Source organism: Dermacentor andersoni, chromosome 2 (assembly GCF_023375885.2).
Source record: "Dermacentor andersoni chromosome 2, qqDerAnde1_hic_scaffold, whole genome shotgun sequence".
In the NCBI taxonomy this organism is placed as follows: domain Eukaryota; kingdom Metazoa; phylum Arthropoda; class Arachnida; order Ixodida; family Ixodidae; genus Dermacentor; species Dermacentor andersoni.
Genome location: NC_092815.1, coordinates 236,752,942 through 236,780,287, shown reverse-complemented (window position 1 = coordinate 236,780,287; position 27,346 = coordinate 236,752,942). Strand labels below are relative to the sequence as shown.

At 46.3% G+C, this 27,346-nt stretch overlaps 1 protein-coding gene across 1 annotated transcript in view; it reads left to right on the top strand.

The window, feature by feature from the left end:
• The window catches only part of LOC126539918 (BOS complex subunit NOMO1), a 78,550-nt gene that overhangs the window by 30,196 nt on the left and 21,008 nt on the right, over positions 1-27,346 (top strand). Inside the window, exons 5-6 of the mRNA XM_050186736.2 lie at positions 15,858-16,840; positions 20,076-20,514. Coding sequence (XP_050042693.1) covers positions 15,858-16,840; positions 20,076-20,514 — 1,422 coding nt within the window. The remainder of the gene's footprint in view (positions 1-15,857; positions 16,841-20,075; positions 20,515-27,346) is intronic.

Sequence of the window (27,346 nt, the reverse complement as noted above, 5' to 3'; positions counted from 1 at the left end):
GTTCGATGACCCCTTTGTGGAGCATTTGGTCCACTTCTGATTGGATGACTCGATGTTCAGCATGTGATACACAATAGGGGGATGCCAATGAATAGGACTCGTGTATCCGGTGTTTATACGGTGCTGAACAACAGATGTTTGGCCTAAAGGCCTGTCCCCGAAATCAAAGATGTCACTGTACGACTCAAGCAAGAGACGCATGTCCGTGGCCTCTGCAGAGGTGAGGTCAGGTGCAATAATTTTCGCGAAGTCATCCGTTAAGGAACCAGAGCTGTGAGTTGCAATTGGCGCTAATAAACTACTCTCGCATTCAGACTCTCATATGTGAATACCTGTTCAGCAAAATTCAAGCCCTAAATCGAAATTACGCTTCCAATAATAAACTACTCTCGCATTCAGACTCTCATTGTCAAATTCGGAATGCTGGCAAAGAACATGCTGGCCGGCAGCACTTGGCACGCAGGCTGAAATTCAGGAGCGGTAGAACGACGTCGTTATTAGTAACCGTGACCAGTGCATGTGTAACAGCAAAGTTCCGGTTCAAAAGCACATCGATGATGGGGTGAAGTACATATTCACCGTCGGGAACCTGTGGCTGGGTGGTCAAAGTGACGTAAGTAACTGGCTCGGGTGACAGACGCACATTGTGAAGCGAGCACAAGTGTGGTGGGGCGATGCGTGGATCATCGGCGAGTTGAGGCAGTTCTAACTGAAGAAAGCCGGTTGCGCAGTCGATGAGAGCAGAATGATTGGATAAAATGTCCAACCTAAGAATGATGTCGTGAGGCCAGTTGTCGATCACAGCAAAGAGAACAGAAGTAGGGCAGCCGGCTATACTTAAACGCACAGTACACATTCCAAGAACAACCAGCACGCTGCCGTCGGCCACACGAAGCACTCGGGCAGCTGCTGTGGTGAGGACCTTCCTTAAACGTCTACGTAGGCTAGCACTCATCACAGATTCGTGGGCTCCTGTGTCGATGAGTGCTTGGACAGGTACGCCGTCTATTTTAACCTCAATTACACTTCTCTTTGTGGGCACAGACAGAGGATTTGCTGCAGTAGTAGGCAATGCAGCACCTTCTCCGCAGGCTGCATTTCTTAGTTTTCCGAAAGGGTGCGGCCAAAAGCCACAGGGGACGAAAGGCGATGTGGCTGCAGCGAACGGGAAGATAGGCGATGTGCTTGCGGTGAACGAGACTGGTGTCCATGCAGCGATGGTGAGCGACTGTACCACATATTCCTAGCAGAGTTGTCGGTGCTGTTAGACTCGGCGTTGGGCAAAACATTGCGGGCATTTCCGTCAAAACAGCTCAGGTTGGTTGGCGGGCGAGGTGTTGAGGGCCACAAGTTGCGACAGTATTGGGCGACATGACCAATGCGGCGACAGGTGAAGCATATTGACTGGTCGTCCGCAGTTCTGCACTCAGTCGGGTTGTGATAATGCAAAGAGAAGTGTCGGGGTGGAGCGAAAATAGTAGAAGGGCGTTCTTTGGCTCTCGGGTTGGCGATAGCACAGACAGAACGTAAGCCAATGTTTTCAAGCTCCTGGCGAACGATGGCTTGTACGAGGGGAACTGAAAGAGGGGTAGCATCAGGGCTATGGGAACAGAAAGCTGCGGGCACCATCGCATCCAGTTCACGCCGAACAATTCGCACCACATCCTCTAATGGCGATGCATGCTGCTATGCGGGTTGATCTTCACACGTCGATGTTGCGGCAGCATTGGGAAGTCTGGCGAATGGTACAGTCGAACCCAGCTATATTGAACTCGCAACAAGATGCCTATCAGTTCGATATAGAGCATGATTCGATATAAGCCTGCTAAATAATTGCATGTCATAAAAGCACATACCATTTATAAAATCACTTTATTGATGAAACTAGCTTGTTTCGCATGAAATAGTCCTGCATTTTCTTCTGCTAAGGCAATTTCGCTGCCTGCGATGCATGCACTTCCCGACATTGTCTAAGGAGTCGGAGCAGCTGAGGCCACAACGTTCCACATTTGCACAGAAGCACTGGACTAGTGCGAGTGCACCAATCACTTCGGAGGATGTGGGTAAAGGACCGTCTTTCCTTTCCTCATTGTGGCCACTTTCCCTTGTGCTCGATACAATGTCGGCAATGTAGCCTTCGTTTTCGGGCTCTCCCGTGGTAGCGACACCATCATTTACACTCACAAACTCGTCCACCGTTGATTCATCATCAGCTTCCGGAAATTCTGACACCTCGCCCTAAACTTCGACATCACCGGCAATGGCTGTGTCGCATTCATCAGAACTTACTGTCATCGCCAAGCACGCAGAAGCCGGCACGGCTGAAGCAATTTCGGAGGAACGACTCGTACACGGCCGTGCATACGCGTTAGGCGCCACGGGCACCGGGTCACGAGTTTGGCTGCTTTAGCCATAATCTCTACCTTATTCTTCAAGATCATGCTGAAAGTGCTTCTCAGAATCTTTCACGCTGCGGGGACATCCAACTTCTCACCTCGTTCAACCCGATTTATGATTTCGAGCTTCACGACAAAAGGCGAATCCTGCCACTTCATCACAGCAACACTGCGGGAGAAGGCCCACGAGGCGCACAGACAGTGAACCAGAAAAGCAGTGAGACAAGTGAAACTTCCGCCATCTTGCACGATGAGGGCACAAGAGCCTGTGATTGGCTGTCTGAGCAAACGCTGCAGGCAGGCCAGGATCATTTTTGGCAGGGGGGTGTCATTGTTGCAGAGAGCGATTGGATGGAGCCACGCCGCCGGGTTTTCCCGTCACCGTGAGGGAAAGCCATGTTCCGGGTTCACTTTTCCGCCTCTTGACGTTCGATATAAGTGTAATTTTTGCTATATATACTCATTGTAACTATATACTGTGTCCAGAAATTGTTCGATATATAGAATGATTCTGTGTAAACGGGTTCGATATACAGCCGCCGACAGTTTATTCGGACCTCACGGGAACTGCGGAAATGTCCGAATAAATAGGTGTCCCAAAAAGCAGATTAAGAAAAAAAAAGAAAAAATCCTTTATTTCCACGCACTTATTCGGGCTCGGCAGTAGGCTAGAAGAAATCGCGAATGCGCCGTTGCACACTGTTTCGTTTATGTGCAATCAGATGCGCTTGAATCTCGGAGAGGGTCGTACGGTCACTATAGGTGGCTGAAAGCACAGTCACTGCTTGTACTTGCTCCGCATGTGACGGCAGCGTAGCACATGGTGCGTCATCTTCCGACTTGATTCATCGTCCGGTGGTGCAGCAGAAACCTGACGAATGATCTCGCCGTCGTCGAGTTCTGTGCATGTCAATACAGCAGTGTCAGCACCTGTGAAACTGTCAAATGAGACGGTGTCCGGAATCGCAATGCAACCACTGCACAGGTCTCGGCAGAACATTTTCCGCGTCAGTAGGGAGCACATCGGAAGGCGACAAATCCCAGGCCTCCCGGCACCCGCTTGCCGGCATTCCCCAGCGCAGTCTGTGCGGGCACTGTCGGCGCCATTAGACACTTGACGCGATGTTTCCGTATGCCACGTTGGATCACCGCACCTCAGCACACAGCACACAAAGCAAACACCACCGTGCCGTCACGCCGACACCAGTCGTACAAACGAAAAACGTGGCCTACTCGCAGCGTTGTGCACGAAAAAACAAATCAGCTGCTGGATTGTCTTGACATGGCTTACAAGCTGAGATCAGAACTGCTGTAACCACTCTATCGAACCAGGCAGAAACGATGATGATGAGCGGGGATTTGCACTAGCGCCACTTCGTGGGGCAGCAAGGAGGCTCCGTTCAAAACAAAAATGGCGTTCAGCAAGTCAAACCATGCACCGATCAGAGTCGGTGCATGGTGCACTCGATCAAGTTGGCTCAAGGAGTGTCCGAAAAATCAGATGAGAGGTTGCAAGGTGTCCGAACTTTCGGCAGCTGTTATACATTCTGCTCTATGGGGAGAATGGCAGTGCCGCGAAGCAGACCGAATAATTGAGCATGTCAGAACTTTTGGAGTCCGAAAAATCAGTCGGCCACTGTAGTCGGGTTCAGCTGTAGCAAGACTCGTCGGGTTTTGGCCTGCTCGAATTGTCGGCACTCTTTGGTGATAGCATCAACTGTAGAGCAGCTTTTGCACATGAGTGGATTAAAGGTGTCGTCAGCAATACCCTTTAGCACATGCCCGACCTTCTCAGCTTGTGTCATGTCGTGATCGGCTTTACGACAAAACGCCAGCACGTCCTCGAATTATGAGACATAGGACTCCGTGGGAGATTGGGTGCAGGAGGCCAGTTCCTGCTTTGCGGCAATTTCACGGCAGGCTGGTTTGCCAAACAACTCTGTCAACTTCTCTTTGCATTGGTCCCAGCTGGTTAGCTCCTCTTCGTGGTTTTCGTACCACACCTTTGCAGTGCCTCTTATGTAGAGCAACAGGTTAGCTAGCATAATCATAGGGTCCCATCTGTTGATTCCACTCACGCGTTCGTACATTGCCACCCACTTCTCAACGTCGGTGCCATCGGTCTCACATAAAGTTCCAGTGTCCTTGGGTTACACAACCACAACCGAAGGGGACAACGACGTAGCTGGTGCTGGTGCCGTTGGAGGTGGCAACAACATTGATCCTGCATGCTCATCGTCATTAATGGTGGTGAAGGTGATGCAATGTCCATTGCAGATCTCCGTTTCCAGCCATGGTACCCAGTACCTCCACCAATATGTTACGGGGATGCTGGGAGCATAGAAAGACTGTGTTTACAATATATATACACAATCAGAGTCAGTGTAGTTAAAGATGGCTGTTCAGCAACAACACACAGCAGCGAGCGTCTCGCGATCTTCATCTTCCTTCCTCTTCTTTTATTCTTCCGTAACAATATGATTAATAAAAATCGGGCCCCTTGGTTAACCCCCTTTGAACCTAGTGGCATAGCAACTTTGTCAAGCAACTGTGTGGCATGTGATGTGAGAGATGTGCGCAGAGGCAGGTCCTGCAAAATAGCCCACTTGATGCAGTTCATTTTGTTAACTTTATGCAACGTGATATACCATCAGAGGTCTGATTTCAATTTAAATTTTATTCTATGCAACGTAGAACAAAGACGCACGTGCCAAGTGCATTCCGATACATCCTGCCCGCGTACTTGTGAATGCTCACGTCACTTGCTTATGCAACGCACGTGGTACAGACTTACCATGAACGGTGCCACAGAAATTGACATGAGCATTCATGAGTACGCGCTATGTGGGCAGCATGCATCGGGTGAATTTAATGTCACCGAGGTCGCTGGGACAGCTACAAATAGAGGGGCGACGAAGCCGGCAACCAAAGACCTCGAGAGGTGCCAACATTCGTTGAAGCAAGAATGTACTCATCGCAGATGGATTTCGAGATAGGGCTCGTGTGGCTACACTCAGCCGCGCCATGCGCAGCCGCTGCAGCAGTGGAATTGCCCCCGATGCTTTGTGCACGGTGGAAGACGCCTTGCTTCCTCCCTTGTGCAGGTGAGGTGAAGCCACCATCCTCGGCTCACCATCGCACACACAGCGCGGCCGCAGTGTTATCACACCTGGACTTTATACGCAACATCACGGCGATGCCAACGGCGGAAATGTGCCTAGACTGTCCTTATATTTGCTATCACAGTAAAAGACGAAACCAGCAAACTTTGCCTTCACAGAATGGAAATTCATTTACTTAATGTCCATAGTAACCACCCTGAAGCAGCACTTTATCACTGTTTACAAAGAACCACAACATGTTGTTCTCCATACGCTCCATAGTGTTTGATATTCTGCATTTATCAAACAATTCTGTGACAGTAGCAAATGGGATAGTGCCCATGTCTACACTGACCACTTTGAAAAGTCATCCTGCAATGGATCTCTGGAAGGGAAAGAAAGCATGCCGTGACTTGTTGCTGCTAGTTCAATACATAAAATAACTTATCGTTTGAATGCTCTTTCATAATCTGACGAAAGCAGCGGGTCGCTGTCATGGTATGTGAGAACTTGTTCTGTTATCATCAATAGACGCCTTCTTGTCGTGGCATTGGTGGTGACACTGGCTAGGCTGGCTCTTACAGTAGGCTGTTTCAAATGCCGTGAATGCGGTTTTGGTTTTATATTGGATTGTACCGTGCAGGCATCATTTGGATTAATTTTCTTGGAAATAAAAGCATGACGTTACAATCCGGTAAGTACTACAGTGCAGTTCACTTATAACAATGCCACATATATTGATATATCGGTATAACATATGAGTTGACTTAAGCGAACAGTATGAGATTAAGAAGTTTGCAGGGACGACATGGCCACAATTAGTACATGACCGGGGTTGTTGGAGAAGTATGGGAGAGGCCTTTGCCTTGCAGTGGGCGTAACCAGGCTGATGATGATGATGATGAAGAGAACAGTAATATCTCGTTAACTCGAAGTAGTAAAAACCGAGGAAAATTTCAAGATAAGCACATTTTCGAGATAAGCAAAGTTGCGGGAATTGCAGTGACAAGTCCAGTTTTTCTAAAAAGTTCACTGCTACTGACCAGCTTTTCAAGAAGAGCTTCTAAACTGGCTCTTCGTAAATGTTTCAAAGAAAAAAAAAATATCAACCTGCGCCGTTTTTCGGCAGTGGCATTTTATTCAGTGCATAAAAACTGCACAAGGCTGGTCTGCTTCGCAGCAGCGCTTGGGCTTAGAAAAGCGCCCTCGAGCTGCTTCACACATCGCATGAGCCAATTGTTCTTGCCACTGCAGTCAACTTTATTTCGCATCAAGCGAAGTGTAGTATAGGAGCGCTGAGGGCTGATAGCTCCATGTGTGCTGTGTTCTCGCCGCTTAGTTTGTGTTCAAGCGAGAGGCAGCAAGAAGGTCACTTTGCACGCTGCTGCTGCCGCATTTCCTCACGCCAGGACCGCAAGTGTCCGTGCTTATCGAGTGCGATGTGTTTATGTTTGCCTTTGTGTGCATGACACCATGCTTGTTAATTTAGTTAGTAGGTGAATATTTACGTGCTTATACGGCTGATAAAACTATTATTCTCCTTTCCTGTAGCTGTCCACTAATGTGCTATTGCAAGATGCTTCCCCTTTCGGTCAAAACTGTGAATTTTCTTTTTCTTATTGTCAGAATCGCAGGCAATGCTATGTTTTTATTGCTAAAATATCAGTTGCATGTTCTATTTCTACTTTTATTAGGAGCTGTAATGTCATATCTGTTAGTTTCAATTGTTGTTAATCGCACTTTAAAAGAAAAAACTTACATAAAGCGCAATAAAACGCATCATTGTTTTCAATATTAGCAATGTCAGGCGAAAGAGCATTCCATTCTCTTATAGATAGAGCAAAAAAGAATACCTAAGCACGTCACCCCTGAAAGGGAACTCGTGGACTTTCAGTGCATGATCGAGTCTCATCGACATACTATAAGTAGGTGACTTAATATATCCTTCTCTCTCAATCCCTTATCTTGAATAATAAACAACGTGAAGAAGTTTCAACCGGAGATTTTTTCGGCGGTCTTTTAATGCTTGCCACGATAATTTAATTTTACTTTCTGTCATCCTTAATTTTCTACTATAATTATTATGAAGAAACCTAGCAGCCCTATTCTGTACTCTTTCAAGCTGTTCCGTGAGATCAGCTATGTACGGATCCCAACAGATACAACCGTAATCAGGTAAAGTAAGAGCATAAGTGAAATACACTTGCTCTTTTAATTTATCCGGTAACTGACTAAAATTATGGTGCAGTAATCCCAATGAACCTATTGCCTTATTCTTAATATGCATAATGTGCCTGTTCCATCTTAATCAGATGTCATTAAAATTCCTAAATATTTATATTTGCAACCTTTATTAATGCCATATTACTCAAGGTATAAGTACATGACTGAAATGCATGCTTCCTTGAAAAGGTGACGAACGCATTTTTGAACATTTAGTGACATTTCCCATGTATTGCACCATGTTGCTATAATGTCTAAATCAGTCTGTAATAATGAAATGTCACTTGCCTTATCTCTGATTCTATAAATGACGCAGTCATCTGCAAACATTCTAAATCAAGAAGTAAGGTCAGTTTCAATATTATTAATAAACAGTAAAAATAATAGGGGACCCAAAACTGATCCCTGAGGAGCACCTGAGGTTACTGGAACATAAACAGAAGAAAAACCATTGAGCACCACAGACTGCTGTCTTGCGCGAAGATGCTCAGCAATCCAAGCTATCACACTGTTGTCCAATCTGTAGGCCCTAAGTTCGAGATTAGAAGATCGTGTGCAACCACATCGAAGGCTTTCTTGAAATCTAGTAATATGCAATCTATTATTTTGGTTTTCTAGCATAGCCGTGGCATCGCATGGCTGTCAGCGCAGCTGAGCGCACATGCAGCCCAGGCACCCTGTTTTAGAGGTAGTCTGCCACATGTGCTAAAGTGAGCCTGCCGAAATGGCATAGTATCTTCTGCTTTGTCTTCCTGTGCCCTTAGTACTCTAGATTACTTAATCTCTAAATTCGGAGACTCGTTGAAGCAAGAAGCAGACGAAGCCTTCGCTTCATGATGTAGCTTGATGGTGGTGGGGGACTTGGTCAACATGCCACAGCACTACTCCAGCTGGCGTTTCATCCTTTAATCCTTCTGGCTCCGCAAGTAGACTGCACGTGCCCCAGTGCCCAGTCTGGACCGGTTCCCTAATTCTACACATAGACACTGCTGCCTAGGGAGACGGCCCAGTCGTCAGGGCTCGCGGATGAATCAGCAGCCCTCGACGGCAAGCATGCGTCCAAGCGGGAATGTAGCGGATAGTCGAACAGCATCTCGGAGAGAAACGTTCCTTCCCTTTGAGGGGTTCGCCTGTAATTAAACAACAGTCGCATTAAATTATCTTCCAGCAACCCTTCTGTCATCTTGTGAAACCCATCCATCATGGTACGAGCTGCTCTTTCCAATCGGTTGTGGATAGAATGGCGCTATACGCAGGTGCACATTGTTGGTTCTTGCTATGAACATGACGAACTCCTGGCTTATGAATTATGTGCTAAATTATCGGACATGATTGTGTGTGGTACCCCAAAATGGCAGAACATGCTTCACAAACACCAAATAGTACAAGCTGTGTTTGCGTGCCTCATACGGACGGCTTCAATCCACTTCATGTGTACATCTACCACCACCAGGATCATTTGGCCTGCTAACGGTCATGCAAAATCGATGTGGTTCCAAGATCACCTGTCAGATGTTCTTGGCAGATCTACTGGCTTGGCTGCCGAAGGCATAGGCAAGTTCTGCACACAGTTTGTGCATTGAGCTAACAAGTTCTCTATGTCCTTGTTCAGACCAGGCCACAAAAAAATGACCACGGCACTGATTTCATTGACGATGAGCCCTGGTGTGTTTCATGGAGCTGTAATTCTTTTTTGTGCCGCATATGGTATCACGACTCAGCTACCCCAGTAGACTAATTGGTGGACCCAAGACAGCTCTAATTTGCCATCGAAGAATGCTAATAGCAATCGCTCCATTCCCTTAGCCATTCGAGGGCCCTCATGCATTATGTAGTGCATGACGCGGATTTACACAGGGTCCTTGGCAGTTAGCTTCTGTAATTTGTGGGTCGTTACAACACCTTCTTCAAGGGCCTCCAACGACAAGATGTATTCAGGGTGTTCGCCTTCCAACGTTGGACCACTCACCCCTACTGACAGTCTACTGAAGGCTTCTGCTGTCAGCAGTTGTTTTCCAGGTACATACTGTGGCTTGTACTTGTAGCCACCCAGAAACAGTGCCCACTGTTGAATACAAGCAGTTCCCATCACTAGCGCCTGGCAATCAGTCCTCAGTAGTCGCAGCAGGTGTTGATGGTTGGTGACCAGGGTGAACTGTCAACCTAGAACGCAATCACCAATGAGATATAGCAAACATGAATGCCAACGCCTCTCGCTCCAGCTGTGAGTAGTTTCGTTCTGCTTTAGTTAGCGTCTGGAGTGGAATCCAATTGGTCTGTGCTCCTTTCCCTCCGAGTGAGACAGAACCACTCCCATGCCATACAGAGACACGTCACATTCTAGCTTAAGCTTCTTGTTAGGGTCAAAGTGGATCAAAAGTTGTGCATTCAAGTTTTGCTTAGCTTTTTCAAATGCAGTCTGCTGCGGGGGCAGCCACTCCCAGCACGTAGTTTTTTTTTCATTAGCCGGTACAATGGCAAGAGTACCGTGGACATATTCAGAAAGAATTGTGCACAGTACGTGAGCATGCCCAAGAATGAATGCAACTCTGCTACATTTCGTGCGCCTGGCACTTGCACGATGGCATCTACATTCTTCTCAGTGGGGTGCAGTCTTTCACAATCTACGCATTGCCTAAGGTGGGAGACTGAATGTTGTTGAATCTTGCATTTGTCAGCTCTAAGCTTAACGCCATGGTCTCGGAATCATTTTAAAACTTCCTTAGGCTGCTCTCCACTGCCACTAGCATGTCATCAAAATAGGCTTGGACACCTGGTAGCTCACCGAGTATTGCGTCCATCTTTCTTTGAAAAATAACCAGCACCGATGCTATATCAAACAGAAGTCTGTTATAACAAAACAGACTACGATGAGCGTCAATAACACAGCTTGCATGACACGTCATCGAGCAGTGCCTGATTGTACACGTCCTTAAAATCCAACGTGCTGCAGCTCTCACCCCCTTTCACGCTAACAAACATGTCCTCAATTACTGGAACTTTGTAATGCTCCACATCACATGCCGGGTTGAGAGTGACCTTAAAATCTCTGCATATTCTTAGAGTGTTATACTTTTTTAATACCACTACGACAGCCTTGCCCACTCCGCATGTTGTACCAGTGATAAGACTCCAAATGCCGCCAACTGATCAATTTCATACAATACCTTGTCGTGGAGTGCATAAGAAAGGGATCTACAGAATTTTAGTATCGCCGTCTCCTTGAGCTTCAGGCTTGTGGGAGGACCTTTGATGAGACCCAGGTCTGCCAAGAAGACGTCCTCGTAACCGGTGAGCAGCCTGTTCACCATGTGCTTGGTTGGCCTAGTATTGGCTAGAAAATCCGGCACTGTCAGCTCTCCAATCAAAGCGCCCCTCTTGCCGAGCACAGTTATCAGGTCGCATCCACACAAACTTGGTCCTGTACAGTCAAGCACAGTTAGCATGCATGCAACTGAATTTTTTTTTTTTTTTTTACTGCACCGACAGTGCGAGTTCACCTAGCACAGGCAATTTTCCTGCATAACACGACAACTTCATTCGTGCGCCTTCAAGCATGGCCATTGTGCGAAGTGTCTGTCGTAAACTTGTTGCGATATGACGCACACCGAGGATCCCATGTCGATTTCCATGGGCAGTTCTGCGTATCCCCAACAAAACGTTCGTCGTATCGAGGATTCCAATCTATCTTTACTTTTTGAAGTTAGCGTCCAAATGTACGCATCGCTCGCTTCATCATTATTGTCATTGTTCGTTGCGGTTTGCATGTCTGTCAGTGCTTATGCACTCGCTGTCCACTTTGCAACTTCTACGTCTGCTGGCATGGCGTAGCATAACCTAGCTAAGTGACTGCGCCGCCCACAGCAAAAACAGCGTGCTTTCGCCAACCGGCAGGCATTATCGTCATGCCTCGTCCTTCCACGTCTTCCACAATTTTGTGCTGTGCTTTGCTTATGGTTATATTGAAATAATTGATGACGGGCTTGCACTTTGAGCACTATTGGCGGTTCTTGCTCATATCTTTAGCACCATAGTGCTATGCGCCGTATGTCGACGAAAACTCTTGCATTGACTCCCCTTCCTGTTGGCAATGCATAAAAATACTTGTACCTCTCTGATGTCTCATGATGCTTGTGGTCGTAGTAGTTGTTTAGAGCTGCGACTGCCTTGGCATACGTGATAGAATTGGGTGTCTTTGGCACGATTCGGCCAGCTAGCACCTGAACTGTTTGCTTGCTGAGAGCAGCCACAAGCGGTGCTCGGTGCTCGTTCGCGTCGGTATTGCCGTTGGCTTCAAAAGATGCTTCTGCCCTTATGACATATGGTTTCCACTTACCTCTGGTGTCATCAAACAGCGGTAGCTGGGGGTGGGCCATGGCTCTCCTTGGTGGTCCACCTAGCGGCAGTCCATCTTAGTCTACTTTCACTGGGTGATTGGTATGTGTGATCTTCGTCACCACTGTTGCAAATTAGCTATGACCAGGGTAGCAGCATGAATGATACACTGGCTGGTGGTGAACAACAACTTTATTGATAGCACCACTGCGTTATAGGAAGCAGTGTGGAAAGGGCTTAGGCAAGGGAAAGGGAAATAATATGCTGGTTCAGGAACGGGAAACGGGGGGGGGGAGAGAAAACGGGTGTGCACACGCACAGCCTGCTTGGCTGCTTCGAACAACATGAACAACAAAAATGTAACATTCAAATTTGCCTTTTCTGATCGCTTGATAATTCCAAAAATGTTGTTGCCCCTTCCGTGTAAGAAGAACCCCATCGGCGACTGTGCTCATTTGCATAAATGGTGGCATTTCAATGTAACGAGCTTTCAGTATAACAAATCAAATTGCCAATTTCACCGACTTCGTTATGTCGAGGTTTAACTGTATGTCAGATCCGTCTCGCCTGCAGACATGTCTGCAGTGGACAGAGTGAAAAACACCTAAACAAATGTCTTGGTAAACATCAACATAATCGCAATGTGTGGTACGATGCACACGCACTTGGCAGCACACTGTTCGAGCTGCACGTGTCACATGCAGTTCGATATAACACTGGCGCTTTATTGTCATCGACATTCGACAGCAAGGGTAAGAATGGAGGCACTCTAAATTAAGATGAATGAAAATATTTGCTGTCGGTCAGCTGTCAGTGAAGAGTTAGCTGTCGGTTGCGCTCTTGGGTGACAGAAAGATAGCACTTTTGGAAGAGTGACTGTTTTGTGGCCTGCTTTTTATCGTGTCTTGCTGTTATTGTTTTGCTAAGAGATTTATTAGCAACGGGCGCGAACGGGTAGCCGTCACAAGCGTTCAGTGAAAGACAGCAACCACGAGCTCATGCCGGTAGCAATGGTGCTGTGGCGCAGGCAGGCTACTGTTCTTCGTTACAATCGCCCTCCGCAGAAAAAGGCGCCATCCTGGCGGCTTAAGGCGAAGAGACTACTATTGGGTCGTAGTACGGCTTAATGCGAGAGACGTGGACAATTTCGTGGCCCCGATGGCGTAGGTCCGTCGATGGTGTGAAGGGCTCTACGATGTAATTGACGGAGGACGTTTGCTCCAGAACGCGGTAGGGTCCTAGGTACTTTGCGACAAGTTTTGAGGAGAGGCCGGGTGTAGTAGCGGGTGTAGTAACGGGCGCGAACGGGTAGCCGTCACAAGCGTTCAGCGAAAGACAGCAACCACGAGCTCATGCCGGTAGCGATGGTGCTGTGGCGCAGGCAGGCTACTCTTCTTCTTTACAGTTTCATTACATTTCTGTTTAGTACTTCAATTAGTTTTCAATTATCCTCAACTTTAGCTAGTCTTATAATGGCAGTAATGAGACTTAACTTCACTAACCATTGTGCAATATGCAAGCGTGATGCCTTTAGGAACATGCTGTTTCAATTACTACTGCTGACTGATAATTCAAACTTTGTGAGGACCGCCTAAATGTCCAAATAATTCAGAGTTCTGAATAACAAATTCGCCAGAAAATAAGTGATTTGATTCCACAAGGGGGGGGGGGGGGGGGACCAAAAAGTAGTCAGCACATTTACCCTTGCACATATGCTTGCATGCTACCTGGTCAGTCTGTTTTTTGACCATTCTCACACTGTCGCTACTAATTGGAGGAAAGAATAATCAATGCGTGAACCAAATCTCTATTCCGTCTTAACTTGAAGACAGGTTGACTGTGCCCGAGTAGCCTTCCGATTGCCGGTTTTTTCATGACAGTTTTTGTGCCGCACAATTTTTTTGCTTCCTCACAGCCCATACTGATGCAGACACTTGGGATGGATTTGGCACCACTTAAAGCTGCTTGATGATTCTGAGCGACAAACATTTGTGACAGCTGTAAAGGATGTCCCCCAAGACCTTGTCATTACTAAACATGCAAAGGAACAGAAACAGACACGTGAAATGCAAGCAGCAAGCTGCGTATACAGTCGAGCCCACTTATAACGATGCTGGTTTTAACACTACATTGGTATAACAATGAGAAGCTGCTGCACCATCAACTTTTTTATGTTTTCTATGCTGAAATAACCCGCTTACTACAATGCCCAATGCCACATTATTGATTATAACGATGAAGTCTGGCTGCTGGGTGTCCGTGCCGAATGGCAATGAAATGCGAAATCCTTGAAAAGAAAGGAAGAAACTTGACCCGCTGCATGACGCCCACTGCCTTAACAGCCGCCGCATGCTGATTTTCCAGCCTTCTCCACGCGTCTCTCTCCCATCGCCCTTCCACCCCTCCGAACACGAATGGGCTGCGCCCATAGCTCTATGCTGCACCACCCTCCGAAACACGAATGGACCGCCCCAACTGTGCTGCTACCAGATTGCTTGCTGGATCCTCATTCAGCACAGTTCTGCAAACAGTTTTAATCACTTGTGTTCATCTTTGTTGGTTGGGTTGAAACAATTTCTGGCCACGTGGTTTCTCAGCCTCGTTTGACTCGCTGCCAAAACGAAAGATGGCTGATCTGCCCGCTGATCATCGGCAATGCATGACGCCATTGAAAAGAAAGCACATGGCTATGGATTTGGAAACTAAGTGCTTCTAACCGATGAGGCGATCGTCACGAACTTGCTTACATGGGATAGCGACGGCGACGACAGCAGTAATGACATCGTAGGGCAGGCTGCCTCAATGTTGTCCTCACAGGAGGCCCAGCAGGTGACTGAGTCCCCCCCTCCGGGGCTTCGTTTTCGCAAGGAACCTTCCGTGAAGCACCTGGATGCCTTGGAGAAGGACGCCGGCAAGCTTCGCATAAAGTATTCAAGGCTGATAGACAGAGTTTTCTCGTGCAAGCCAGTGAGAAGTATGTGACGAGGTGCTTGTGGCGATCTCACCTCAGCGTTTCTTCTGGATTTCTCAAGCTGACAGGCTGGCATGGTAACCTCCTTGCATTTTTTAAAAGGCCCCTTTTAGGGCCACCAAAGCGATGTCTCGGCGGAGCTCCCATATCGCTTCCCGTCCATGACCCCTCTTTGCAGTTGTTATAGCAGTGACATTCTTTAATACTGACATTCGTGACTTGTTACACGCAATCGGAGCGATTCTGATCAGCAGCCAGATGGAAGAAGGTGGTGGGGAGGCGCACAGGCCTCCCCGCCATTACAGTTTTCGCACATCAGCTCTGCCATCCCCCTATTTTGATTTTTTCGTGGAATCTGGTTATAACAATTATCAGTTATGGAATTTTCGTGGTCTTGAATATTGTTATAACTGGGTTCAACTGTACTACAGCTTTTAGCACTTAATGGCTTAGCTTTGTCTTTTTGATTGGGTGCAATCAGCGGTTACAGGATCAACTAAGCTTCGCCACTTTCAGTTTCAGTGTGCCAGAGGCAAATCAAAACAAAAACATTGCTCTTTCTGCTTGACTAGTGGCTAAACTAGCATGTGGTCGTTCAGGCAGCAAACTCTATTATCGAGCAATGAGGCGTCCTTATAGTACATTATTATGTCATTGGGGCGAGTGATTGTGCTGTGAAGCTGTCTGAATTATTGATCAGTGACTGTCAGTTGCTAGGCTGTGCGTGCAATCCCGCGGTGTTTCTGGTATGTCTTAGTCTTCATTGTTCGCGCTGTAAAAATAACAAAACCATTGCCAATTTGCCCATTTTACCTTTGTCCAACCTTGCAGGTCCAGGGCTTCAGCGTGAGTGGCAAGGTTCGTGTCTCTGAAGAGGGACCCGGCGTGCCTCAGGCCGAAGTTTTCCTGGGCGGCAGCAGAGCAGCAACCACTGATGCCTCAGGCACCTTCCACCTTGAGAATATGAAGGCCGGCCAGTATGTCATCCACGTCAAGGCACCTGGCATGACCTTCGACCCATTCCCCGTACGAGTGTCGCCCAACACACCTGAGCTTCCTGCCGTAGTGGCCTCCCAGTTTGAAGTCTGTGGCATCATTGAGGGTGCAAGCCGGCGGATCATTGTAGAAGGCGGAAAAGAGCCATCGACAGTCATCACAGACTCCTCTGGGAAATTCTGCACTGCCCTGAAGGCCGGCAAGTATGTTCTGCGGCCTTTTGTTAGCAAGGAGGAGGAGTCGTCTGGCCTGCGCTTTGTTCCTGCCGAGATGTCACTGGACGTTCCTGTTGCCAAGGCAGGCGAAGTGGCCTTCATGAGATTCAGGGCTGAGATCCAGGGCAAAGTGGCCTGCATCAGGGAGTGCGGGTCGGGTCTCAAGGTGTCCCTGCGTGCCACCAGCTTGCCAGAGGATGCTGAAACAGTCACGGCTGAAGTACAGCCAGACGGGAGCTTTCACTTTGCCAGTCTGTCCGTGGGGAAATACAGGCTCTGGGTGGACCGCCCAGAATGGTGCTGGGAGCACGACCGAGTTGGTGGCAAACTTCATGCCGTCGACAAGCCGATCTCGCGTGTGACGCTACAGCAGACAGGCTTCCGAGCCACTGTGGTGTCGAGCCATGCCACTCGTGTCGAGGTGGTTCACATTGACGACAGCGCTGCCGCCCTGAACCTGGAAGTCCCCGCGGGCTCATCGCAGCACTGCCTGCCAAAACAAGGAACATACGCCGTGCGGCCAGTTGGATGCCACGAGTTCAGGGAGAAGGACCTCCGTTTCGACACATCTCAGCCAACTGTCATCACTCTGACTGTGGCCAGGTAAGGAAGACATAGGAGGTTTGGTCCTCTGGCACATGACGATGCCTTAACAATGAAGCAACTGCTCAAGTACCATGGGTACGGCACCAGGCTACAGTGATTCTCTTGTTTTAACTGTGCAGGCTTATCAGTTTTTGTTTGTTTGTTAGATTAATTGAAAGAGTAGCAAGATTTCAAAGAAGACTTGCTTCACTTGTTCTAGGTCATACAGAAGAACAAGGTTTGTCTTTATTTGATTTCTTAAATCATGTAAAAGGAACTAATACCCATTTTAATGAAATCTGAGGAACTTGCAAAAAAAAAAGAACATGACAAAAGAAACTATGCATTTTATACCAGATGTTACAGTGTAACCAGATTATAATGATCCCAGATAAAACGGTCTATTGACTATAACAACCACATTTCTGTGCACTTAAATATTTTCTGACCCTCCCTATGGAAACGGCTTCCAGATATAAAAAAAATTTTTTGAATCACCGTACTGCTACAACGAACGCTTCAAACTCAGTCACGAGAAAAAGAGGGCACACGCAAAGTGCCAAAGCACAGAAGCGTGACCCAGCACATATCCCACTCCACTCCAACCACGATGATGATAGGACCTTCGAGATGAGAGAGTTACTGCCTCACACGGATTTCAGAAGCCGCAAAGAAGGTACACGTTTTCAAGGCTCACCTCCAAGGCAGAGATGTGCTGCGTACAGCATAAACCGAGTCCTGCACTTCTGCGTGTGACAGTGCTATATAGGATGCCACAACAGCATCAATCTTGGTTTAGCACAATTTTGCATGTGGCATGATGTGCATTACGCCTGTTTCAATGATTTGGAATGGCCACTCAAGTGTTCCTGGGGATGCGACCCTGCACGACCTGACTTGGCGAGAACGCTGCAACGCGCAGTTCTGCCACGCAATGTTGCAAAGGCTCGGCGGTTACTACACCGCTATCAGGAGATTATAGTTCGGCAGCACTTTGTTTACACATTTGCCAACTACTGATAACGGTTTGCGGTGACGTTTTACCTTTCTAACATTCCTTTCTTTTTCACCTGAAGCGACATCCATAACCTAATTTTATGGCTCTTGTGTGGCTGACATGCAGTCGTAATGCCAAGACCACGATGTCCAAGATGTTCGCAGAATGTTAGCATGCTGCAATAGTTTCCGAAGTTTACAAGCAACCGCCTCTGGAACTAAAACGCTTCGCTCTCGTGTGCAGAATGCAGTCATGTCTCGTTAGTAGTAAAACATATCACAAGCTCTCGAATAAAAAATGGTGGTTGCACTTGCAGTTTCAAAATGACAGGTGATCTGAAGTGGGCATCATTTTCAAAGAGCTACATGACGTGGCATTTCATTCTTTAGATGGACATGTTTAATGGCAGTTTGCAGCTAGGTGCGGGAACGCGCCAAGAACAAAAATACCACTGAAACTATGGTTTTGGGACCATAGTGCTGCTGAGTTGTAACTGCTGCAGCCAGCTTCAGTGCAGTTACTTTTTTAGCGTATTTAAGGGGAGTTTATATATATTGAACTACTGATATAATGACCACTTTCCACTGAGCTATCGAGTGCATTATACCTAAATGGATTCGACTGTATTTCTTTTATTCGTTTGTTGTGATAGCTCTTCCGTATACAGATGCTCAAAGTGCATGTGCAGCTTCACCACTGCCATCGTTGCGATGCTGTCCTGCTGACAGCGCATGGGCGGTTCGCGCGTCAATGGCCTTCAGAGATTCAGAGTGCGTTTGGCTGCAAAAACGATGGAGCGAAGTGGGTGCACTGCTAACACTATGCTCCACCGCTTCAGTTACTGCTTCAGTGGCAGAGCAAGGGTGGCGTTCCACTGCTGGCACGAGCGTTGTCCACATGCACACTATAAGCACAGTAACGTTTCTGCTGACCTGCTGTCTGTATAGTCTTGTCTGAGCGGTGAGCATCAAGGCAATGTTAGATAATTATTTCACTGGGCACTGACTAACCCCAACAGTTGGTCTCGTGTTGTGCACCGTCAAGGTTCACCACCTGCATTGCTGTGCTCAGCACGCCAGTGTGGTGAAATACCTGGTGGCTGCCAGGGTGCGGTTCAGTCTACCCAGCGGTAGTTACTTTGCAAGACATGTTGCACCCGCACGTCAGACCTGTGTATAGTAGTTGGAATACCCAAGTGCAATGCTAAACCTTTCTTTCACTGTCAATGCTTTGCCCTTAGGACAAAACCGTCAAATGTTTACATCAAGCAATTTTTTTTAATCGCATGTAGGCACATAGTGCAGTTCAGTCTGTCCAGGTCGATTACCTAAAGTGGCAGACATTGCTTACACAACAAATAACATTGTCCAGGTGACTAACTTAAACAATGTGCACAAATTAATTTCATAGACCACAAATAATGGCCCCACTTAAGATGAACTTTCTCTTAATATGAACAATATGACACTTGTAACATTCCTCTCAAAGGTGCAACACTTTCTCACAATATAAGATGTTTTATTTCCATAAATACTTGATGAGTATATTATGTAAGTACATGCACGGTTGTTATTGCTGTTGTAAAAATAAATAAATAATTATTCTCTGGCACTAAATCGGAAACAGAATTGCAGAAGAATGCATACCCTGGCGTGCCCTGGAGGTAAACTGTGCTTCAATCTCAAAGCCATACAAAGTTTATGTAATGTGTTGTACATTATATAATATACTGCTGAAATAAAATTATATCTTGCGTGATAATATTTGAGTATAGTTTCGTGTACTACGCCACAAGCAAATGCCACTAGTCTAAAGATTGAAGTCAATCCGAAGCCTGTACTTCCAATCATTCCCATCTAGGTTGAGGCAACGCTCAGGAGAACCCTCGTAGACACTGGCGCCACATTAATAATATACTATAATATATAGATATAATATACATGCAGAGAGGAGTTTCAAATACATTAACAAAAATTAAGCAGAATGTTAGAAAGGCAACAGAGGTATAACAAACATATTTGACTATAATCGAAATGTAATGCGTAAGGTCACAGCAATGTGTTCATCAGAGACACTTTTGAAAAAGGTGGTGTCACTTACACGTGTTAATGGTGAATATGGTTATTCCATTCGCTGTAAGTCATGGGAGAAAACAATGAGCCAGAAACACATAATGGTCACATCTGCAGACAAGCCAGAGTTTCATCACTTCACACGGATCCAGCTCATCTTCACTATGTGATTTTTTTTTTCCAGGCACACTGTGGGTGGCATCGTGATTGCTGAGGAGAATGTCACTGACCTTGTTGTGATGGCCACGCTGTCTGGAGCCTCTGCACCTGTCCGAGTGGTGCCTTCTGCACCTGTCAAACAGGCTGGGGACAAGTTCCTGTACCGGTTCAGCATGATGCTTGCACCATCAGTGTCGGTGGAACTCGTACCACGGTCAGGGCGCCTGCTGTTTAGTCCACCAACGTCACGCATTTCTGTAGGCAACGACTGTGCACATGAAGCTGCCCGCTTTGAAGGGCGCATTGGCCTCTTTGTGGATGGCCGTGTGAACCCACCACTGGGAGGCGTGCGGGTCGTGGTTCGGGACCTGGCAGGCCAGCGTCCCGAAGTGGAGACCGAATCTGATGCAAATGGTCGATTCCTGGTAGGGCCACTCGACTCCGAGTCTAAGTATGACGTTCAGGTAGGTGTGCAATTCAGTTTGGAGCCTTCTCTTTGCACACAATCGGCTCCTTGACTGTTTGGTCTAGTAAGTGCAAAGACGAAGCCATTTTGCACGTACACTAATTGCCAGCTAGTTAGACCCAACTTGAGAATTGCTTCTGCAGCTTTCAGTCTAGCCTGCATGTGTAGCCCTCCGCTCGATTGTCAGTAATGACACCTGGGGTAAACATGCTAGCAGAAAGCTTTCCACAGCAACTTGCCACCCAAAGGTACACTGGATGGCAGCAAACGTTTTTCACTATGTTAGAGGGACGAGCAACAATTTTTATGGCACCTATTCACTTTAATGCAACAGAAAGCTTATCATCCAGAGTTCTAATTTCTCAATCGGTCATGCTGACGAATGTCAAAAAATTTTCACTCAAGTTTTTCAATTTGTTGTCATGATTGTGTTTACCTAGCCTTATACTGGAAATGGTGATAAGTGAGCATGATAGCAATGGTACTCTGGCATGAGAGAAGAGTTGCAAGTGCAGCTCGGCTTATGAAATTAATCTTTTGTTTGTCAAGGATACCTTCATGCATTTTGTGCTTCCTGAATCATTGGATGATTCCTATGATAATATCTGCATGCTTTTGTCATTTCTATAAAACTTCTCTCGTCATTTCTAAGTGAAGCCTTCAAGCCAAGCCTCGTCAGAGTTTCAAGAACAAAACGACGTCCTTACATGTGCTTGTACATGAGTGGCAAGTGGTAAAGTAAGCCAGCAGTGCTCTTCTGGCAATGCCAATGGCCCTTCGCAACAAATTGAGTGGCATCTTGAATCCCCCAGGGAAGCCACAGAACATGGGGTACTCACTCGCAACTGCAATGCAGCCCCCAGCAAGCCAGTATTGTGAGATACCTGGTAGCTGCTAGGGTGCTGTTCCTTCTTCCCAGCTGTAGTTGCTTTGCGAGCTGCGTTGCACATACATGTCACACCCGTGTATGCAGTGGAACTTTGATTATATGACTTTCTTGGGACCATGCAAGAACATCATGCACCAGTATCATCCGGGCATCGTATAATCCGACCAACAAAAATTATGTCTATAGACCATTTCTTGCAAAGCATTTTGTTCTAGAGGAACGACATGATGCTGTCGGCAGAGCGCACATTGCCTCGGCGAAAGAGCACGAAGACAAAATCATTACCACATATACCTGCTGCTTTGCGATCAGCTGTCAGAAATGCAACTGGGTGTTCACTAACGCACTGTGCTCCATTCATGATTCAAAATGTGGAGCAACAGAGGTAAGATGTGTGTACTAGTTGTCTGAAAAAGTAGTGACTAGCATATTAAGCATATAATTCTCTATGATGTCTCTCTTTTTTTTTTTGGTCAGAATTCACTATTAAAATACATATGCCTATTTAACAGTTGGCAGCATGGGCACAATCGGACGAATTTGTGCAGCTAGAAAAAATTGTAGGCATCATATATTTGTTTGTTCACTTAAATACTCTCAGCACCAACTAGGATGTTGCAGAGAGGAGTGATTAGCACGTAGAAATGGCGATCTTGAATGAAGACTCGTCGGGATTGCTGGCAATGGAGGTGGCGGGGAGACGGTTCCAGTCAGAAGTAGTCTTCATTATGAAATCATTTGCGTACTGGCTTGTGTGGCAACTGGGCACATTGACTTTCAGGCTGTGATCAGTACGGGAGGAAATCTATAAGGGACAGTGACAAGCTCATGTTTTAGCTTTGGAATATGATAGAAGATCTTATAAAAGAGGCACAGTCAAGCACCCTTCTGTTTAATTGCTAAGTCAGGTCGTTCAAAAGAATGCTTGATTGCTGACAAACTTGTGTTGCAGTGGTGTAACCAGAAATTTCATTTGGGGGCGCTCACGTTGCAGCTCGATTTCTCAAGGTATCAAATGCATGAATAATGACTACATTGCCATTGCCAAAGATGCTGCAAACGAATTCTTAAAAGCTATGCACTGTCAAGACCAGTAAAACATGTATTTTTTCATACAATAAGGTACTCGTATGTCCCAAAAATTCTGCCCGAAATAACTGATATCAATGCTTCCATATTTTTGTCCATTTAATAAGTAAAGAAAATATCACACAAACGTTAGAGCTATATCAGTTCGAAACCAGCAAAGCAGTGCATGCCACTGATGTGAAAAATGTAACGGCCATGAAATTAACAAGAAGACAAATATTTTATTGAAACTTTGTCATTCAAGAACCTTGTTCACATTTTTGTACATATGCAACCGTCAGGGAAAAATCTCAATGACTGTCCTTCATTCCAATGTATTGCGCAAGAGCAGCTGTCACTGGTCGTGTATTGTGAGTTATTGCACTGATGTTATAGTCGCAACAGCGAGCACATATAAAAAAACAGGAGTTCCCTAAATTTTACGAGGGCGAGACAAATGAAAGTGAGCAAATTCAATTATACGACAAACGGAGTAGGTACTTTATTTAAAAATAGACTCCATGAGCATTTAGACATTTGTTCCACTGAATAACGAGTTGCGTGATTCCAGTCTCATCAAGCTCCTTGGGTTGCTTCTTCAAAAAGTCTGTAATTGACTTTTTCAAGTCATCGTCCGACACGAATCTGTTTCCCTTGAGCTCTTTCTTCAATTGCCCCAAAATCTGAAAGTCGCGCAAGGCGATAGGTCTGGGCTGTATGGCGGATGTTGCAGAGTTTCCCACTTAAACTTTGCCAGTTTTGTGTTAACCACATCAGCGACGTGGGGACGGGCATTGTGTAGGAGCAAGATGACCCCATTTGTCAATTTCCCACGTCGTTTGTTCTTCATCCGGCATTTCACACTATCGGAAACAATTGATAGTCTCTCCAGATTTAGCAAATTTGATCAGTAATGGCCCCTGACGATCGAAAAAAGTCAACACCTTTCCGGCGAAAATGACACCCTTTGCTTTCTTTGGGGGTGGTGAATTCGGATTTTTTCCACTGTAAGCTTTGCCGTTGTGTTTCAGGCTCATAGTAATGGCACCATGATTCGTAGTTGGTCGTAATTGCAGACAAGAAGTCGTCGCCCTCATTGTAATACCGGATCAGATGAGTCAAAGCAGCGCCGAACCTCTCCGTCTTCTGATGATGGTTCCTAATCTAGGTATCCATTGCGCACATAAGATCCGATAACTGAGATGTTCATGACTTATAGTGTGAACCGAACCGTGACTGATGTTCACGTGCTCTGCCAGTTCAACTATACTTATTGCCCATTCTTGTCTAATCAGCTCATGCAATTGCAGCCTTTGCAATTCTGTTGGGGGGGTGATTGCACGGTGGCTTTGGCCTGGTCTTGTATTCTCTTTGCAACTTTCACATTCTTCTTGAACAGTTTGCTCTAACGCTTCACAGTGGCCAATCAAATGCAATGTTCAACGTGCTCGGCAGCCATACGGTGACTAATTTCTTTTTGGGAAACACCTTCAGCTGTCAGAAAACTCACAACACCACGCTGTTCAACTTTTGGAGCGTCTATTATGTCACGCCACCATTTTCAACCCAGTTTATAAGAGCATTAAAGAACATTTATCCTCACACCTTCATGTCACTTTTGTAAATGAGAGATACCTGTATGCTACGCGTATGCCTCGCAGATAATGAACTGAACAGTTATGGCACGGGGTGGGTTGGCTCACTTTCATTTCTATCGCACTCGTGCATTAGAAAGTCAGAGATGTAATGGAATATACAAATGCGAAGATGCAGCTTGATAAAGGGCAGAAAAGTGTCACTGGGAACAAAGTTCACTGCACGTATACACAAAACCTCGCAACAAAATATTTAAATATACATACAAGTCTCCAATAAATCTGCGTATCTAAGAAAAAGTCACTGTATATAATGCGTCAAACAAGGCAAATAAGCATGTTGCGCAATCACTGATTCACAGATCACAAAATCCTAAGGCCCACCCCCCTCCCTCTACTCCCCCTGATGTATCGCGTGCAATGGAAGATGGCGAGCTTCCTCCCTGCTTTTCTCCCTTGCACACACAAGACTGGGCCACCATTGTCGGCTCACCTATGCCACCACCACCTCCCTGCACTTTCACTCACACATACAGCATGCGGCCCGCGGCCACGATGTTATTGCATAGCACTTTATACGGAACATGAGGGCAACTGTGATGGCAGGAATGCACCTGGAGTGTCCATATAGTTGCTATCGCAATAATATAATAAGAGTATCTGGCAACTGAAGCGTCCTGTGGGCCATTACCTTCCACAATGGAAGAAGAAGTAATAAAATCGAAGTTTCACCACGTGGAAATTTGCTGTGCCGCAACAATGTTTTTTTCTTTTGTGGGGCAGGGGCACCGAAAGGAAAAAAATATCGCCAGGGAAAGCATGTTGGCCACAATCAAATGCCTACTTTGGGCACCTGTAATGTGGCTACCGAAGGAATATGTAAGAAAACATGAGACGCCTGGTCCACGGTGAAGCACACGCATACTGCTTGGTATCCTACACCGGCGAGACAAGACTTTCCGTAGTGGTCACGCTCAAGCGAATGCATTGTAATCCGCCGAGTCCCCACAGTGATGCCGGCGAGCGACCATTGTTTTTTTTTTTTCCTCAGCTGCTAGGCGAAAATCCACTCTGCTAGAGAAAAACGAAAGCTCACCGAAGTTTGCCGCGCAGTGGTCGGGGCAACGCGAGAAAAATGCATGCACTCTGGCTGGCTCTGGTAGCCCTCGGGTAGCGAGAACAAGAAAATTGAAGAGGCTCAATGTGTCCTCGCCAATAAAAGTCAAAGTAGAAAAATAAATAAGTACGTAGTTACCTTTGCTGGCTTTAGTGTCTTGACATGGATGCTTTGGCACAGGTAAAATGCATGTTGATATTCTTTTCTGTGACATGACGGCACAAATGAACCGCCACAACGCTTCATTGCATCGAACATCTCTGCGTGCTTCGTCAACTTGTCTGATTGTATGTTGATTTGGTTTTTCTCGTTGTATGGTCTGATCTACTACTTTAGAGAAGTCAATTCACCTTGTTTATAACAACGTTAAACCCAGAAAGTTCCGGAATTGAAAATCTAAAGCATGACTTTGGAAATGTCACTGCACCTTTCGCATCAAAAGTTGATGAGAGCTTTATATCCAGAAAGTTTCGGAATAGAAATACATGCGCTCCGTAGATTCTGCAGCCTTCGCGAGTTGCCGCGACAAGCCCGCTCCCTATCAAAAGACCCTTGAAACTTTTTCCTCAGATGGGAGTCCTTGCGTCATGTGACTCCCGGTGCATGGGCGTTGCTGGGAAATCCGGCCCGAGTTTGCAATGTTCGCGCGGAAATGTCTTTTCGAGCGTGAAATAAACATTCTAGACAAAATCGAGGATGATTTGCGGTGCCGGGGGGTTCTTTTGGTGGGCAGTGCATGACAGCGCGATAAAATTTCGAGGGGGGTGCTGAAGCCCCATGAGCCCCCCGTGCCTGGCTACGCCCCTAGTTGCAAGGCGTAGTTGCACACAATAAAACAGGCACACCATTTTTTAATTGATTCAAGGGAAGAAGATAGGGTAGAAGAGGAATCCCAAATACATGAGCCGTATTCAAGTTTTGACCTGACTGTTTTGTAGACAGTTAGTCTTAGAACTCGGGGCGGAGGAGAAATAATGGTGAATGAAAGTCAGGCTATGATTAGCATTATTAATTACGTGGTCAATGTGCATTTTTCATGAGAGGCTATTCGTAATATGGATACCAAGGTATTTATATGAGTTTACTGAATCTATGGGTGCACTGTTAAGCACATACAGATAAAGATCCGAGAGGCCACCTGAGCTTGACATCCCCATAGATTTGCATTTACTGATACTGAGCCTCGTCAGCCATGTGGAACACTAATGTTATACATTGTCAAGATCAGTTTGAAGGAAGACATTGTCATCGGGGTTGGTTATTTCGCAGTGAATAACACAGTCATGAGCATATATAATCGAGGGTGTCTACCAACCGGGAAAACCAGGAATTCTCAGGGAACTTGTGCTTCTATAAGGGAAAGCTGTAATTTTATTGAAAGGGAAAGGAAGGCGCACTAATTCTGGCTCGAGTAACAGAGAGGAAGCGTCACGAATTGTCTTTGACACCGTATCGTCGGCTGAAGAAGTTGCCAGTGTACAGTCGACTGATTTTTCGGACATGTCGGACCGCTTTGCGGCAGTACCACGTCATACCCCATAATGTCAATGTGTAAGAACGTCTGAAATTTTGGACACAACAACACTTCGCCATCCGATTTTCTGGATGTTTTGCCATGACCGATGGTCTGAAACGTCATTAATCAAAGCTGCCACTACCGCCGCCTCGAACCGGCGCACGGGGGATGGATGGATGGATGTTATGAGCATCCCCTTTGGAACGGGGCACTGGGTTGGGCCACCAAGCTCTAGCACCACCAAGCACCAAGCTAGAAGCTTGATGTGGGCAAGTTGGTTTAACATACTTGAAGAAAAGTAAAGAGCGCTGTCCGTCATACATGTTCTTCTTTTATCCGCGTCCTTGTAGTGCTCTTTTCCCTTGTTGCTATTATACTGCCTACTGTCCTACCTAGGTTTAAAAAAAAGAACCACAACCAAATTTCCTGACCCCGTATTATGAACTTTGCTTTTGTACATCTCCATTTTTTTGTCATCTCCCTACTTTTCTGCTACCAATCTTCGTATTGCCTCTTACTAATGTCTATTGCGGAAATGCTTACTTTTCCCCTGCTCTCACTGAACCCAAGGGCTTCAAGGAGGCCAGTGGTGTCTAAATCGACCACTGGGCAGATGTGTTCACATTCTAATAAAACATGCTTGAT